The sequence below is a fragment of the Sabethes cyaneus genome, chromosome 1 (genome assembly GCF_943734655.1).
Source record: "Sabethes cyaneus chromosome 1, idSabCyanKW18_F2, whole genome shotgun sequence".
NCBI classification, from domain to species: domain Eukaryota; kingdom Metazoa; phylum Arthropoda; class Insecta; order Diptera; family Culicidae; genus Sabethes; species Sabethes cyaneus.
Genome location: NC_071353.1, coordinates 73759155 through 73777241, shown reverse-complemented (window position 1 = coordinate 73777241; position 18087 = coordinate 73759155). Strand labels below are relative to the sequence as shown.

Sequence of the window (18087 nt, the reverse complement as noted above, 5' to 3'; positions counted from 1 at the left end):
CCATTAAGTGATGGCATCTATTTTTTCGGTCTATGGCCTAGTTCTAGTGGAAGAACAGGTGGTTTTGACGTTCTATGAATAAAAAATAGTAGATTACTTACAGTCTTGAGAAAATTGTTACAACATATTAAAATTATATGTCGGCAAAGTATTTTTTTGGCGAAAGAAAAGGCAAATAGGCTGAATTTAGAAACCTGCTGAAAATACCATTCCGTACCCTAACTGTCAGGAAATTAGTAGACAGCGAAAGGTGAAAACACAAAAACGTAGCGTACATCCAGCAACCAGTACACGTTGCAGTACAACGCTTAGGAGTGATAACCGCCAGTAGAACAGACACAGTTTAGAACAATAATACAGTGAATTACAAAAAATCACAACAACTACAGTGAGAAAAATTTTAACGCAAAAATAGTTCCAAATTATTAAAATAATTACAGAGTAATATCCATAGCTTAGAGGGACACCATTTTTAAAAATAAAACAGACAAGCAAGACAACCAATGTTAGACACTAACACAGTTAACGACAAAACGATAAAGCTTCTGTTCGTAAACCAAACACAAAACACATAGAAAAAAGACCTAATAGTAACGGAAAACCAACACTACGTTATACTTTATAGATTCCTCTGAAAAAGATGAAATAAATCATCGAAACTGTCGAATGTAGAGACCAAACTCGTTTTTGACATTTTTGAGACTGATTAAGCCGAGAAACAATCCGAGAAGTTAATCTATTCCTAAAAATTTTTTCCAACAGCCAGAGAAAACAGCAATGACCAACGAAGAGTCGAATATCTACACGCAACATAATCCACACGCCCTTTCTACGTGAAAAATCACGTAAATTTCCCTACAGGGAGTTATATGACTTTCAGTTGAATATTATTGGAAAATACAATAACATCTCTCTGATTTCCACATAAATACACGCATACTAATGCAAACTACGTTGAATTCACGTAAATAGTACGGGATAAGTTGGATGGAAAATATTCACATAACTTTTCCCGTAATTTCGACGAGAACATTATTTTGAGTGTATGTAACTGGAAATACAGTAGCATGGATGCAGTTTCGCAGGAAAATTGCTGGCAGGATATTTTTTATAGTTTTTAAATAAATTATAATCAAGTAAATCATAAACATACACATTTCCTGAAAAAGCTTTGCGCTCTGGTAGACATAAACTTTCTTCACATGCTTCTACTTTGTAGTTTTCAAGCTACTGTTTTGTCATAGAGCAAGGATGTGCATGAGATCTGTGATGTACGATATGTTGTATGCGAAGCTGCGTTCGCATGACTAGCAGCTACATTGAAAATTTAATGATTTAGCCAAAAGTTAATGCTGAATTTTCTTTTTATGTTTTTGCTGAAAGTTAATGCTGAGTTTTCATTTTATGTTTCGCTCGAAATGATATTTTTTTATTATTCGTAGGTTTAACATATGCGCCATGAAGTAAATATAAAATGTTTTATTGACAATTAAAAATTATAGCCCTTCTTGCACACTGCCTTTTTAGAATTAAATGTTATAAAAACGTGAATGTCTATGCGTGTTTTATGTTTTCTCTTTTATAGTTAAATTTTACGCGGGTAAATAGCTCTGCATGTATTGTGTACGCACTTTCACATAATATACCGCGAAAAGGCGAAAAAGAAATCTAAACATTTTATATCGATCGTTTTACTACCAAGAAGTCTCGCACCGTTGAATATGGCGAACACATAAAACTTTATAACACTCACTATAAAATGTTTGTACTTTTTTACGTATATTGTATGCAATATTAAAAGATTACTCCCTCTCTATGGTCGACAGTTTCCGTACAAGGATGCTGGTGGTGCTTTTGAAACGCTCACTAACAGAAAAATGTAAGATGATCGTATTTAAATACGACCGCTTGATTGATTCAGGACCAGACATCGTCATTGTTTACTAAAAACTACAAGGTATACAGCCCTAAGGATTGTACGAAAGGGTGACATAGGACTATAGCAGATCATTATATCAAAGACTAATGTATTCTGCATTTCTGGCATATGTAGGGGAAAGTCCTCCAGCGCCGGAGAGCTCCCAATTCCGGACACTTTTGACTTTCATAGTTCAAATAGTGCACCTTAGTAGTTGATATGATAAAATCAATAAAAAGACCAAAAATAATCATGTGTAATAGGTCAGAATCAGTCATGAAAACAGAGATTTGTTTGTTTTTATCTAATTCCGATCGAATTGTTATGTTTCAGCTGATTTTCGCATCAACATCACAGTATTATTCGCTTGCATAAATTTTTTTTTTTCATGTATAAAATATCTTTCATTAAATATTTTCCAAGCTCCATAGTTCATTTTTCCACAAAGTTATTCAATTCGTTAAAAAATATAAACTGTACTCAGTGATTCCCGTCACCCAGTACCGTACACCGAGCCGTCTCCCAATACCGGGCAGCAAAATGCTTTGCTTGGTTCAGTCAAATTCTTGAATGTAATTAAGATTTTGCACTAAAACTGATTGAGAAGAAAGAAAACACCACTTATACCGAACCGATATCTTGAGAATTATAACAAGTATTATTTTATTATAAAAAAAGAAAGCAACCAGTTGATGATCAATTTTTCGAAGAAAACAGAAGGGCTTCAATGTAATGCGTAAAAAAAACCATTGACTTTTATGCAAATCAATTTTTCAAACATCTTTAGTCAACAGGTATGCAAGCAATAAGAGATTTTCAACATTTTGACATGTATTTTTCAGAACCATAAGCCCTGAATTGGATTATTTTGTAAGTGTCCGGTACTGCCCAAGAAACAATTTGAAGTCATAAAAAAACATGCCTATTGAACAAGTGCTTAACACAAGCGTTGGTAGCTGAACAACACTTGTGTTGAAAAACTTACTGGTTAAAAGTTCCATTCATCAAAACTAGCGCTTTTTTCCACAGTCTGTGTATTTTTTAATAAATCATCGAATAAAAGTTTAATAAAAATTTTTAACAAAACTCTTGTGATTAGTTAACAGTCTCTTAATAGTTAGTTGAAGATAAGCCACTTCTTTTAAAACAGAAACTGTTTTACAATATCTAATTCATTGTTGAATAACAAGCTCAAATGACGTCCCAAGGGACAAACCGGTAGCACTTAAAAGACTAGATGTGGAATAATTGATGTGTTGTAGCATCCGGTGCTGAATAAGCGAAATTGCTGAAGTACATGTTGTATAAAAGTCATATCCAACAATTTTCTAGCTACTAATCAACTTGTGAAACTGTCTTTTATGAGAGTATTCGAAGCACTACTATGAAGTGTGGAATAAGAGTCAAACAAATGGTGTACAGATGCATCGCTAAGTGCAGGTGTGGAATACCGGTTGCTTAAAGGAAACCATTTGGAATAAGAGTGAATGAACGTTGCGCAAACATATCAGCAGTATTATTGAGAGCAAGTATGGAATAAAAGTGAACTGAACGTTGCACAAGCGAATTAGCGCCATTACAGAGAGCAAGTGTGGAATAAGTGTAGAATAAGAGTAGAATAAGAGCTGAATGAATTTTGCGCAAACGTATCAGCAGCATTACTGAGAGCAAGTATAGAATGAGCGTGGAATAAAACTGGAATGAACGTTGCGCAAGCGAATGTTCATTCATTATAGAGAGTAAATGTGGAATAAAATTGGATTGAACGTTGCGCAAGCGTGTCTGCAGCATTACAGAGAGCAAGTGTGGAATAAAAGTAGAATAAGAGTGAAATGAGTTTTGCGCAAACATATCAGCAGCATTATTAAGAGCAAGTGTAAAATGAGAGTGGATCAAAAGTGGAATGAACGTTGCGCAAACATATCAGCAGTATTACAGAGAGCAAGTGTGGAATAAGAATGGAACAAAAATAGAACGAACGTTGTACAAACGAATCAGCAGCATTACAGAGAACGAATGTGGAAAAACAGTTTAATGAACATTGCGCAAACGAATTAGCAGTAATGCTGAGAGCAGGTGAAAAAGGAGACTGGAATAAAAGTGGAATGACCTTCGGGCAAACAAATCAGCTGACATCAAACTGAGAGCCAGTGTGGAATAAAAGTGGATTGAACGCTGCACAAGCGAATCAGCAGTATTACTGAGAGCAAGTGTGGAATCAAAGTGGATTGAACGTTGCGCAAATGAATCAGCAGCATTACAGAGAACAAGTGTGGAAAAAGAGTTTTATGAACGTTGCGTAAACGAATTAGCAGCATTGCTGAGAGCAAGTGTGGAATTAGAGTGGAAAAATTGCTTAGAGCAGATTCAGAATTACAACCGCCTGATGGCAACTAATAATACCAATAACTTTATGAACATTATGAAATTAGATCCATTTTATTTTACTTTATGCCGATGACATTTCGAAGGACTTTTAACTTGCATCAACACTAAACAATCAATAAGCAACCGTACTCAGATATTTACTGAGAGCAAGTGTGGGATGAGAGTGGAATAAAACTTGCGCAAACGAATCAGCAGCATTACTAAAAGGAGTCGAATAATCGTCTTACAAACGTATCAGTAGCACCAGTAAAACAGGTGTGGAATAAAAGGCGTTTGATGGGTTTGACACCAATAACTTGAATGACACTTTATATTTTATATTTTATACTTTAAATTTTTATTTTTATACTAGCTGACCCGACAAACTTCGTGTTGCCACAAATTAATCTGTGTTGTACATAAATCATGAATCTCGGATGATCTTTGTCACAATCTCAAGTTTTGCAAGCCCCCAGTGGGCGGCGCTTCCGACGGCGGGTCACCGGCAACACTCGCGACCGTCTCGTCCTGAATGATCTAGTGTTACTATAGATAGTTTTTGTGGTCTTGTATTGACTAATGTTTTATGGAAGAGTCTCGAATTTCTCGAGTTCGATTAGTTTTTGAGTTTCGCAAAAATTTCTGTTTTATTTGTATGAGAGTCCATATCCCCCTACCACAGGGGTGAGAGGTCTCTGACTATCGTAAAATAAATTCAAGACTCCAAAATCTCCCACATGCCAAATTTGGTTCCATTTGATTGATTAGTTCTCAAGTTATAAGGAAATTTGAATTTCATTTGTATGGGAGCTCCCCTCTTAAAAGGGGAAGGGGTCGTAATTCACCATAGAAAAAATTTCTGCCATCTAAAACTCCCACATGCCAAATTTGGCAAATGGAACCAATTTGCTTGATTAGTTCTCGACATAAGAGGAAATTTGCATTTCATTTGTATGGAAGCCCACCCTCTTAAAGGGGAGATGGGCCATAACTCGTTTTCTAAAGAAGAGAGGGATCTCAATTCACCATAGAAAAAAATCTTGCGTCCAAAACCACTTACATGTCAAATTTGGTTCCAATTGCTTGATTAGTTCTCGAGTTATGAGGAAATTTGTTTTTCATTTGTATAGGAGCCCCCCCCCCCTCTTAAAGTGGGGAAATCCATAGAAAATATACCATAGAAAATATTCTTGCCTCTAAAAACACCCACATGCCAAATATGGTTCCATTTGCTTGATTAGTTCTCGAATTATGAGGAAATTTGTATTTCATTTGTGTAGAAGCACCCCCTCTTAAAGTTGGGAGGGGTCCTAATTCACCATAGAAAATATTTTTGGCTCCAGAAACCTCCACATGCCAAATTTGGTTCTATTTGCTTGATTAGTTCTCGAGTTATGAGGAAATTTAAATTTCATTTGTATAGGAGCCCCCCCTCCTAAAGTGAGTAGGGGTCCCAATTCATCATAGAAAAAATGTTTGTCTCCAAAAACACCCACGTGCCAAATTTGGTTCCATTTGCTTGATTAGTTCTCGAGTTATGAGGAAATTTGTATTTCGTTTGTATAGGAGCCCCCCCCCCCTCTTAAAGTTGGGAGGGGTTCTAATTCACCATAGAAAATATTCTTGCCCTCGAAAACTTTCACATGCCAAATTTGGTTTCATTTGCTTGATTAGCTCTCGAGTTATGAGGAAATTTGTATTTCATTTGTGTAGGAGCCCCCCCTCCTAAAGTGAGGAGGGGTCCCAGTTCACCATAGAAAAAAATTTTGTCTACAAAAACACCCACGTGTCAAATTTGGCTCCATTTACTTGATTATTTCTCGATGTAGCCGCAGATCAAGTCTTTCGGATTATTGGGAACAGTATTCGCGATGAGTAGTTTGAAGGTAAGTATATTTGACCGAAAGAAGTAGCGAAAAGATACACCGGTGTGATCTGCTATGCAATATATTTGTTACTAAGCTGCCGACTGCTGAGTGCAGTGGGCTTTTATCGATCGATATGCAAGGAGAAAAGCTACCTGAGTAATTAATCGATTCGGTTCTGATAATAATTAATTGAGACGGGAAAGCTGATTTTATGCATTCGTGCAGTTGGTCGTCCCTAAATTACGATATGCTTTAACATACCGGCCTCCGTTAAAAAGGCGTCTTTTTAACCAATTTTATCTCTTCATTAACCCTTCTGTTGCTACTAGCTACTAATCCAGGTCTCCTTCACTTAATTAAACTGTAACTTATTCTAATATAATTTCTTATGGTTTCTTCTTGGTTTATATATATGCTAATATTTTTTTCGTTCACTATTTTCAGCCTTGCGGGTTTCATAAGTTGCGTTTGACGATGTCTACGAATATGTCCCACGGTTAATTGCTCCTCGGTCTGCTTCTATTTTCTGGTTTCATAGGGTCGTTCCTGTCCGCTATGCGTGCGTCGGTTTTCTCAGTGAGGTACCACACACTCTTGGTTGCCTTCTGGATGTGATGCATGCGTTCGGATATTTCTGCCAATTTCACAAGGGAAAAGCCTGTCGTTCCTCCGATTATCCTTGTTGGTCGCTCCGAAGACTGCCGTAACATGCTGGAACAAACATATGCGGCTTTTTTAATCAATAAATGAGAATAGAAACAACACTTAACTGGAATGGAGGCTACCGGCCTCCACGGGTCCATTCCGGACGATGATCGTTGGCATCTAGCTACTGAGCGTGCTAGTGCTTAGGCGAATTGGGAGTCATCCTTCAGGGTTCCGGTGCGTAGAATCAGTCAACAGGTAACAGTGGGTGCTCTTCATCCGCTCGGCGAAGGTTCCACAGGATGACATCGTCGCAGCGCATTATGGAGGAAAAAAAAATCATTGAGTTTTTTGCGAGTTCATTAACATATAAAGACTTACAAGGATGGGAGGCCAGATGGCCTCCCATGTTGCGCAGTGGAATACACTGCGATCGTTGGAAGGATGGATCCTTCTTACTGGTCAGTGGCTTCCCCACCAGTTTGCTGAATCGGTAGTACGCAAATCTTGGAGATGCTTCGTCGAAATTCACCGTCCTTCGTTCGGACCGTGACTACGCGGATATGATCGTCGTCGCCCTTGAAACAGTTGACCACTCTACCTACTCTCCACTTGAGGGGTGGTAGATTGTCCTCTTTTACCAGCACCATGGTTCCTATCGACACGTTGTTCCGACGTTGCGTCCATCGAGTACGAGGTTGCAGTCCCGAAAGATATTCTGACTGCCACTGCTTCCATATTCGACGAACATATTCTTGAGTTTGTTGCCATCTATCTAAGTGATTCAGTGGGATGTTTTCGAGATTTGGCTCTGGGATGGCTGTCAGAGCGCGGTTGGCAAGAAAATGCCCGGGAGTGAGTACCTCTAAATCGTTAGGATCGGAGCTGAGTTGCGTAAGTGGGCGAGAGTTTAAGCAGCTTTCTATCTGAGTTATCAGTGTCAAAAATTCATCGTGGTAGAGGATTACGTTGCCAATAGTACAGCGCAGGTGTTTCTTTAAAGATTTGACGGCAGCCTCCCAGAGTCCTCCAAAATTCGGCGATCTTGGTGGGATGAATTTGAAAGTAATCCCATCTTCACTGCAGTGGCGAGTGACCATCTCCTGATGCAACTGCGATTGAAACAAATGGGCTAGTTCGGTGAGCTCTCGTTTGGCTCCCTTGAAGTTAGTGGCGTTATCACACTGGATGAGTTCAGGCTTCCCTCTGCGAGCTACAAATCTTTTAAGTGCAGCTATGAACGAGCTAGTCGAAAGATCAGCGACGCATTCTATATGAACCGCTTTTGTTACTAGGCAAACAAATATAGCAATGAAGCCTCTGACGAGAGCTGCCTTCCGTGCAATTCGGTACTGGACTGGTCCACAATAATCCACCCCAGTGCGAAGAAAAGTAAAGGCAGGCGTAACGCGTTCGGGGGGTAACTCGCCCATTAATTGCTGCAACACCGTAGGCTTGCATCGAAAACAGTTGACGCATGAATGGAATATTTGTCTCGTAAGATCTCTAATTCGAAGTGGCCAATATTTTTCACGAATTACTGCTATCATGAGCTGTGGACCAGCATGTAGCAGTTTTGTATGATAGTGTTTTGCTATAAGTTCAGTAAGTGGATGTTTGTCTGGCAATATCAAGGGATGCCGCTGATCGTAAGCTACATGGGCATGACGTAACCGGCCTCCAACACGCAATATTCCATCCGTTATCACTGGAATAAGGTTTTTAATCCGTGAGCTGGGCTTAACTTGACCGCTGGAGGATAATTGTGCTAGTTCTGGGGCAAATCTTTCTGCTTGGGCGAGTTTGACAAGAGTTAGAGTGGCATAATTTATTTCTGCGGTTGAAAGAAATCCTGTTGTTCGACTCGAACGATTTTTTACTTTGCAATTATTGGTGAAACGCAAGATCCATGTGACTACACGGACTAATTTTCCAAACGATGAATAACTCAAAAATAATTCATTTGTAGGTGCAATGTTGATCGAAAGTGCCACTACCTTTTGTTCCAATAATTCTGATGGAACATCTTCTAGCTTGGGACGTACTAGTGGTGGCCAGAATCTAGATGACTGAGACAACCAAGGAGGGCCATTCCACCACAAAGTTAGGTTAGCGAGTTGAGTAGCATGCATTCCTCTTGATATGACGTCTGCCGGATTTTCGGCACCTGGTACATGAGCCCATACTCCTCGGGCTGTAATTCGTTGGATTTCCGAAATGCGATTAGCCACAAAGGTCTTCCATCGTGACGGACAGGCAGCCAGCCAGTGAAGAACGATGGTCGAATCCGTCCAGAAAAAGCATTTATAGGTTAGATTTAGACTTGAGGCCACTTTTTCAAAGAGGTGACTCAACAACAATGCACCCGATAGTTCCAAACGAGGCAAACAAGTGACTTTTTTAACTGGAGCCACTTTGGATTTGGCGGTAAGCAGGTTTACATATACGCTGCCTGTCGATGATACGGCCCTTATATAGATGCACGCTCCGTATGCCTTCTCGGAGGCATCACAGAATCCATGTAGTTCCAAACCAATTAACGCTGACGTGGATACCACCCAGCGTGGTATTTTTATTAACGATAAATCTCGGAGACCTTCACTAAACTCGTTCCATTGTTGATTTTGTGACTCGTTCAATTGATCATCCCAATCCTTTCCATCTCGCCAAAGATCTTGCATGAACTGCTTAGCTAAAACAGTAACCGGTCCCACGAGACCCAGTGGATCGAAAAGTCGTGCTATATTAGACAGCACCACGCGCTTGGTGATTGGAAATTGTTGATTTTGTTTAGGAGGCTCAAACAAAAACATATCAGCTGCCGTATCCCACTGAAGTCCAAGAGTTTTGATTGGCGAATGTGAAGAATCTAATTCCAACACTGTACGTTGATCTCTAAATGTGACCGGGATTGGCTCAAGTACAGCAGAATTATTAGAGGGCCACTTGCGAAGCTCGAAACCTGCAGAACGGGTTATGCTCATCAATTGCTGGCAAAGTTTTTGCCCTTCCTCGATACTATCGGTTCCAGTAAGTAAATCGTCCATGTAAAAATTCTTTCCTATAGCTTCTGCTGCTAGTGGAGACACTTCCAAGCTGTCACGAGAAAGCCTTTGAAGGCATTTTGTGGCGAGATAGGGGGCTGACGAAGTACCATAAGTTACTGTTAATAGTTGATACTCTCGAATGGTTTGCGATGGAGAATCTCTCCATAGTATCCGTTGAAGAGGCTGGTCAGACTCGCAGACTAATATTTGTCTGTACATCTTTTCGATGTCCGAAACGATAGCAAACTGTGGCACCCGGAATCTTAAAATCATAGTCAGAAGATCATCCTGTACGAGCGGTCCCACCATTAAGGCATCGTTCAGAGATACACCGGAATCTGTTGAGCATGATGCGTCAAACACGACTCGTAATTTTGTCGTGACGCTCTCGGGACGCACGACACAATGATGAGGCAAATAATACGAAGGCCAATCGTTCGCCGAATTCTCGATTTCCCTCATATGGCCGAGACGTATATATTCATGAATGAAGTCGGAGTAAGCATCTTTCAGTGCTGGATTAGCTGACAAACGACGTTCGAGCGAAAGAAATCTGCGAGTAGCAATCTCTCTCGAATTTCCTAGTTTAGCAATTACCGAGTCTCTTTTCGGTAAGGCGACAACAAAACGACCGGTAGAATCCCGAGTCGTATGTTTGGCGAAATGACTCTCACAAGCCGATTCCTCTTCCGACAACGTGCTCTCCATTCGACAGCTCTCGAGTTCCCAGAACCGAGATAATTGTTCTTCTATAGACGGTGCAGCGCAAAAATGAGCCATACTGGTTGCTGGCCTTGAATTGCATTTCATACGGCCCGAAATCACCCATCCTAACGCAGTATTTTGCAGACAAGGTTTATCAGTACTGCCCTTGAACTGACCTTCTCTCAACAAATCGTAGAAACTCTCAACGCCGAAAATTAAGTCGATAGAACCGGGTTTAAAGAACGACGGGTCAGCCAGTGTGATGTCTGATGGCCAATCAAAATCGGACACGTCAACAGTTTGAGTAGGTAACTCCATCGTTATTTTTGGAAGGATGTGAAAGTTCCAACTAGCACTGAAGCTAGTGCCATGCGATTGCAGCTTGATAATAGTTGAGTATTTGGATATTGTAGACGACAAGCCAACGCCGCTGATTGGTATAAAATCTTTTTTGCGCTTCGCGTTTAGTTTTTGAACGAGTTGCTCCGATGCAAAATTTAGTTGGGATCCAGAGTCGAGCAAGGCACGAGCCCACAAGAATGATCCGCTGGAATCGAACACTTTCACTAAGGCAGTTGAAAGTAATACGGTTGTAGGTACCGTACATCGGTGGCTGGTTGATGGCATTGAATTGTGACTGGTTGAAAAGGCTGATACTGTGGGGGTTGGGTTCTCAAGCGACTGTGAATGACTAGATGATCGTGAGGGTTGTAAGAGCTTGCTTGCTACGGACGACGAAAGAGGAGGCTGCACTTCGGGCAATGCAAGGTTGGCATTTTGTGGTTGATTTGGTGGATTCGAATTAGTGCGTTGATGTAGCATCGTATGGTGCCTTTTATTGCATACGCGACAAGCTCCACTAGAGCAGTTTTTAACTAAATGTGATCGTGATAGGCAGTTTATGCAAAGCATATTTTTCTTTGCAGCTTCGAAACGTTGGGCAACTGTCATGGATCGAAACTTTTCGCAATGATAAGGTGAGTGTGCTATTTGTTTGCAGAATGGGCAAGAATTTTGCGGAGGCGAGACGGCTGGGTGAGCAGTTTTCATTTTATTTATTGAATGTTGAAGAGAGGGAGTGAAGCGTGTAGGTTCCGAAGATCGATTTTTGGAAGCAACGACAGATTGCAATATCAGACTATGACTGCGTAGAAAATCGATAAGTTCCTCGTAACTGGGTACATTGCTGGACTTTCGATGCGTTTCCCATTGGCGCATAGTAGACGGATCGAGGCGAGAGCTAAGCATAAAAACTAGTAAGGTACTCCAGTTATCAGTTCGTTCCCCCATTTTCTCTAACATTAAAAGATTCCGTTCATACTCATCGATCAACCGGTTAAGCGAATCGTGACACTCTTTTTTCATTGGCTCGACGCTGAACAATGATTCTACGTACGATTTAACGATCAAGTACTTATTTTCGTATCGTTTTTCCAGCAATTCCCACGCTACTAAATAATTTTCGGAGGTTACGTCAATCACTTCTATCACACGTTTGGCTTCACTGGTTAAGGACGAATTCAGGTAGGAAAATTTATCAACATTACTAAGTTGCGGAGCAGAATCGATAAGCGATTTAAACGAATCGCGAAAGGTTGGCCAGTCTTTCGTACATCCACCAAACTGTGGGAGTTTGAGTTCCGGTAATCTTACTCGCAACTGGTTAGTAGGTGCCATTGGGGTCGATGGGACGGGATGAGCGTTAGTCTGAGTTGCGAATTGGTGACGCTTGCGAATTTCTGATTGGAGAAAACCCTTCAATGTAAGGTAAGTAATTTCGACTTCAGCACGTGTTTTTCCAGAAGCTGCTATTGTTCTATCATGACCATCACCATCGCCATGTTCTAAAAATTCTCCCTCATCTTCTAACAATTCTAATTCAACGCGAAGTTCCTCATATTGAGCAAAAATCGATTCCAATCTCTCTACCCATGAATCCAAATTATCTCTATCCTTCTCCTCTGAATAATTTTTTATCAAATCCGACATTATCTGCAGAGAATCGATACAAAATCGTTCTTTCTTGGTCAGCTTTTTGATTTTACTCGCCATTTTGAATTATCCTTATCAGGACAAAGGGATCGATCAGAATACAACCACGTGCCTTAGTCTGCCAGCAATTTTAATGAAATCCTGAATTTCGTTAGTTTCAACCAGTTAATTATGTCCGAATTGCGAATAAACTATTGCCGACACACTAATGAGCACCGTACCACTTCAGAGATGCATGCAATAAGCAAAGCGTACTTACAGACGTTATCCGTAGAACCAGAACCCAAGCCACGCCACGAGACGGTAACCAAGCCAAGCCAAGCCACCCAGCGCCGATGGATCCAGCAATGACCAGCGCTGATGAATGGAACAAAAGAGCGGCAACTTCGATAGCACTATATCACTGATGCGGTAGAATTATCACTTATTGCCCGATATCACAAGCAGAGTATATTTGCAATTTTGGTTCACGAGAGTACTTTTTTATATCACCGTTATATCACAATTTGTTCGTTTGAGTTTACGAAAGGTTTTTTATTTTTGCACAAATGTCTCACAGTTCTTTTAGGCTTCACTATGGCCCTCAGGCCACTTATCACCTTTGCGAATATCACACCCGACGCGAAAATCGCGAATACTTTTCTCAATAGTCCCTTGATCCGGCTCGAAGGACCAGATTTTATGTAGCCGCAGATCAAGTCTTTCGGATTATTGGGAACAGTATTCGCGATGAGTAGTTTGAAGGTAAGTATATTTGACCGAAAGAAGTAGCGAAAAGATACACCGGTGTGATCTGCTATGCAATATATTTGTTACTAAGCTGCCGACTGCTGAGTGCAGTGGGCTTTTATCGATCGATATGCAAGGAGAAAAGCTACCTGAGTAATTAATCGATTCGGTTCTGATAATAATTAATTGAGACGGGAAAGCTGATTTTATGCATTCGTGCAGTTGGTCGTCCCTAAATTACGATATGCTTTAACACTCGAGTTATGAGGAAATTTGAATTTCGTTTCTATAGGAGCCCCCCCTCTTAAAGTGGGGCGGGGTTCTAATTCACCATAGAAAATATTCATGCCCTAGAAAACTTTCACATGCCAAATTTGGTTCCATTTGCTTGATTGATGCTCGAGTTATGAGGAAATTTGCATTTCATTTGTACAGGAGCCCCCCTTCCTAAAGTGGGAGGGGTCCCAATTCATCATAGGAAAAATGTTTGTCTCCAAAAACACCCACGTGCCAAATTTTGTTCCATTTGCTTGATTAGTTCTCGAGTTATGAGGAAATTTGCATTTCGTTTGTATAGGAGCCCCCCTCTTAAAGTGGGGAGGGGTCCTTATTCACCATAGAAAATATTTTTGCCCTCGAAAACTTTCACATGCCAAATTTTGTTCCATTTGCTTGATTAGTTCTTCAGTTATGAGGAAATTTGTATTTCATGTGTATAGAAATCCCCCCCCTCCTAAAACGGGGAGGGGTCCCAATTCATCATAGAAAAAATTTTTGTCTCCAAAAACACCCACATGCTAAATTTGGTTCCATTTGCTTAACTACTTCTCGAGTTATGAGGAAAATTGTGTTTCTATGGTACAGGAGCCCCCCCTCTTAAAGTGGGGAGGGGTCCTAATTTACTATATAAAATATTCTTGCCCTCGAAAACCTTCACATGCCAAATTTGGTTCCATTTGCTTGATCAGTTCTCGAGTTATGAGGAAATTTGTATGGAAGCCCCCCTTTTTAAAAAGGAGAGGAGTCATAATTCCCCTTATAAACAGGGGAGCGGTCTCAATTTACCATAGAATAAATTCTTGTCACCGAAAACACCCACATGCCAAGTTTTGTTCTATTTGCTTGATTAGTTGTCGAGTTATGCAGAAATTTGTGTTTCATTAGTATGGGAGCCCCCCTCTTAGTGGGGGGAGGGGTTTCTAACCATCACTAAAACCTTTCCTGGCCCCAAAAAACCTCTACATGCATATTTTCATGCCGATTGGTTCAGTAGTTTTCGATTCTATAAGGAACATACGGACAGACAGACAGACAGACAGACAGACAGACAGACAGACAGACAGACAGACAGACAGACAGACAGACAGACAGACAGACAGACAGACAGACAGACAGACAGACAGACAGACAGACAGACAGACAGACAGACAGACAGACAGACAGACAGACAGACAGACAGACAGACAGACAGACAGACAGACAGACAGACAGACAGACAGACAGACAGACAGACAGACAGACAGACAGACAGACAGACAGACAGACAGACAGACAGACAGACAGACAGACAGACAGACAGACAGACAGACAGACAGACAGACAGACAGACAGACAGACAGACAGACAGACAGACAGACAGACAGACAGACAGACAGACAGACAGACAGACAGACAGACAGACAGACAGACAGACAGACAGACAGACAGACAGACAGACAGACAGACAGACAGACAGACAGACAGACAGACAGACAGACAGACAGACAGACAGACAGACAGACAGACAGACAGACAGACAGACAGACAGACAGACAGACAGACAGACAGACAGACAGACAGACAGACAGACAGACAGACAGACAGACAGACAGACAGACAGACAGACAGACAGACAGACAGACAGACAGACAGACAGACAGACAGACAGACAGACAGACAGACAGACAGACAGACAGACAGACAGACAGACAGACAGACAGACAGACAGACAGACAGACAGACAGACAGACAGACAGACAGACAGACAGACAGACAGACAGACAGACAGACAGACAGACAGACAGACAGACAGACAGACAGACAGACAGACAGACAGACAGACAGACAGACAGACAGACAGACAGACAGACAGACAGACAGACAGACAGACAGACAGACAGACAGACAGACAGACAGACAGACAGACAGACAGACAGACAGACAGACAGACAGACAGACAGACAGACAGACAGACAGACAGACAGACAGACAGACAGACAGACAGACAGACAGACAGACAGACAGACAGACAGACAGACAGACAGACAGACAGACAGACAGACAGACAGACAGACAGACAGACAGACAGACAGACAGACAGACAGACAGACAGACAGACAGACAGACAGACAGACAGACAGACAGACAGACAGACAGACAGACAGACAGACAGACAGACAGACAGACAGACAGACAGACAGACAGACAGACAGACAGACAGACAGACAGACAGACAGACAGACAGACAGACAGACAGACAGACAGACAGACAGACAGACAGACAGACAGACAGACAGACAGACAGACAGACAGACAGACAGACAGACAGACAGACAGACAGACAGACAGACAGACAGACAGACAGACAGACAGACAGACAGACAGACAGACAGACAGACAGACAGACAGACAGACAGACAGACAGACAGACAGACAGACAGACAGACAGACAGACAGACAGACAGACAGACAGACAGACAGACAGACAGACAGACAGACAGACAGACAGACAGACAGACAGACAGACAGACAGACAGACAGACAGACAGACAGACAGACAGACAGACAGACAGACAGACAGACAGACAGACAGACAGACAGACAGACAGACAGACAGACAGACAGACAGACAGACAGACAGACAGACAGACAGACAGACAGACAGACAGACAGACAGACAGACAGACAGACAGACAGACAGACAGACAGACAGACAGACAGACAGACAGACAGACAGACAGACAGACAGACAGACAGACAGACAGACAGACAGACAGACAGACAGACAGACAGACAGACAGACAGACAGACAGACAGACAGACAGACAGACAGACAGACAGACAGACAGACAGACAGACAGACAGACAGACAGACAGACAGACAGACAGACAGACAGACAGACAGACAGACAGACAGACAGACAGACAGACAGACAGACAGACAGACAGACAGACAGACAGACAGACAGACAGACAGACAGACAGACAGACAGACAGACAGACAGACAGACAGACAGACAGACAGACAGACAGACAGACAGACAGACAGACAGACAGACAGACAGACAGACAGACAGACAGACAGACAGACAGACAGACAGACAGACAGACAGACAGACAGACAGACAGACAGACAGACAGACAGACAGACAGACAGACAGACAGACAGACAGACAGACAGACAGACAGACAGACAGACAGACAGACAGACAGACAGACAGACAGACAGACAGACAGACAGACAGACAGACAGACAGACAGACAGACAGACAGACAGACAGACAGACAGACAGACAGACAGACAGACAGACAGACAGACAGACAGACAGACAGACAGACAGACAGACAGACAGACAGACAGACAGACAGACAGACAGACAGACAGACAGACAGACAGACAGACAGACAGACAGACAGACAGACAGACAGACAGACAGACAGACAGACAGACAGACAGACAGACAGACAGACAGACAGACAGACAGACAGACAGACAGACAGACAGACAGACAGACAGACAGACAGACAGACAGACAGACAGACAGACAGACAGACAGACAGACAGACAGACAGACAGACAGACAGACAGACAGACAGACAGACAGACAGACAGACAGACAGACAGACAGACAGACAGACAGACAGACAGACAGACAGACAGACAGACAGACAGACAGACAGACAGACAGACAGACAGACAGACAGACAGACAGACAGACAGACAGACAGACAGACAGACAGACAGACAGACAGACAGACAGACAGACAGACAGACAGACAGACAGACAGACAGACAGACAGACAGACAGACAGACAGACAGACAGACAGACAGACAGACAGACAGACAGACAGACAGACAGACAGACAGACAGACAGACAGACAGACAGACAGACAGACAGACAGACAGACAGACAGACAGACAGACAGACAGACAGACAGACAGACAGACAGACAGACAGACAGACAGACAGACAGACAGACAGACAGACAGACAGACAGACAGACAGACAGACAGACAGACAGACAGACAGACAGACAGACAGACAGACAGACAGACAGACAGACAGACAGACAGACAGACAGACAGACAGACAGACAGACAGACAGACAGACAGACAGACAGACAGACAGACAGACAGACAGACAGACAGACAGACAGACAGACAGACAGACAGACAGACAGACAGACAGACAGACAGACAGACAGACAGACAGACAGACAGACAGACAGACAGACAGACAGACAGACAGACAGACAGACAGACAGACAGACAGACAGACAGACAGACAGAAATCCTTCTTTATAGGTATAGATTATATCACTTTATTTCACATCATACCGACGACATTCCTGTGAACTTACATCAACACTAAATAGTCAATTAGCAACCGTACTCAGATAAAGCTGCCAAATTTGTTATGTGCACGATTGTTTAAGAATGAATAGATGTGATAAAGCGAAATACATTGCTTTAGTACAAACAGTTTATTAAATGTTTAATATGTTCGGAATAAAGGCTTCTAAAGTAATCTTGTACAGCAGACGCGTAACATGA

The 18087-nt window shown here is 42.0% G+C and overlaps 2 protein-coding genes across 2 annotated transcripts; both read right to left on the bottom strand.

Moving 5' to 3' along the window:
• Positions 1 to 7253: 7253 nt before the first annotated feature.
• On the bottom strand, positions 7254 to 8231 carry LOC128745829 (uncharacterized). The gene has a single exon (XM_053842900.1). It carries the CDS (start codon positions 8229 to 8231, stop codon positions 7254 to 7256), a length of 978 nt encoding a protein of 325 aa, XP_053698875.1.
• Positions 8232 to 8902: 671 nt separating this feature from the next.
• On the bottom strand, positions 8903 to 12227 carry LOC128745828 (uncharacterized). The gene is made up of 2 exons (XM_053842899.1): positions 9240 to 12227; positions 8903 to 8992 (listed from the first exon to the last, which is right to left on the bottom strand). Exons 1-2 carry the CDS (start codon positions 12225 to 12227, stop codon positions 8903 to 8905), a joined length of 3078 nt encoding a protein of 1025 aa, XP_053698874.1.
• Positions 12228 to 18087: the final 5860 nt, after the last annotated feature.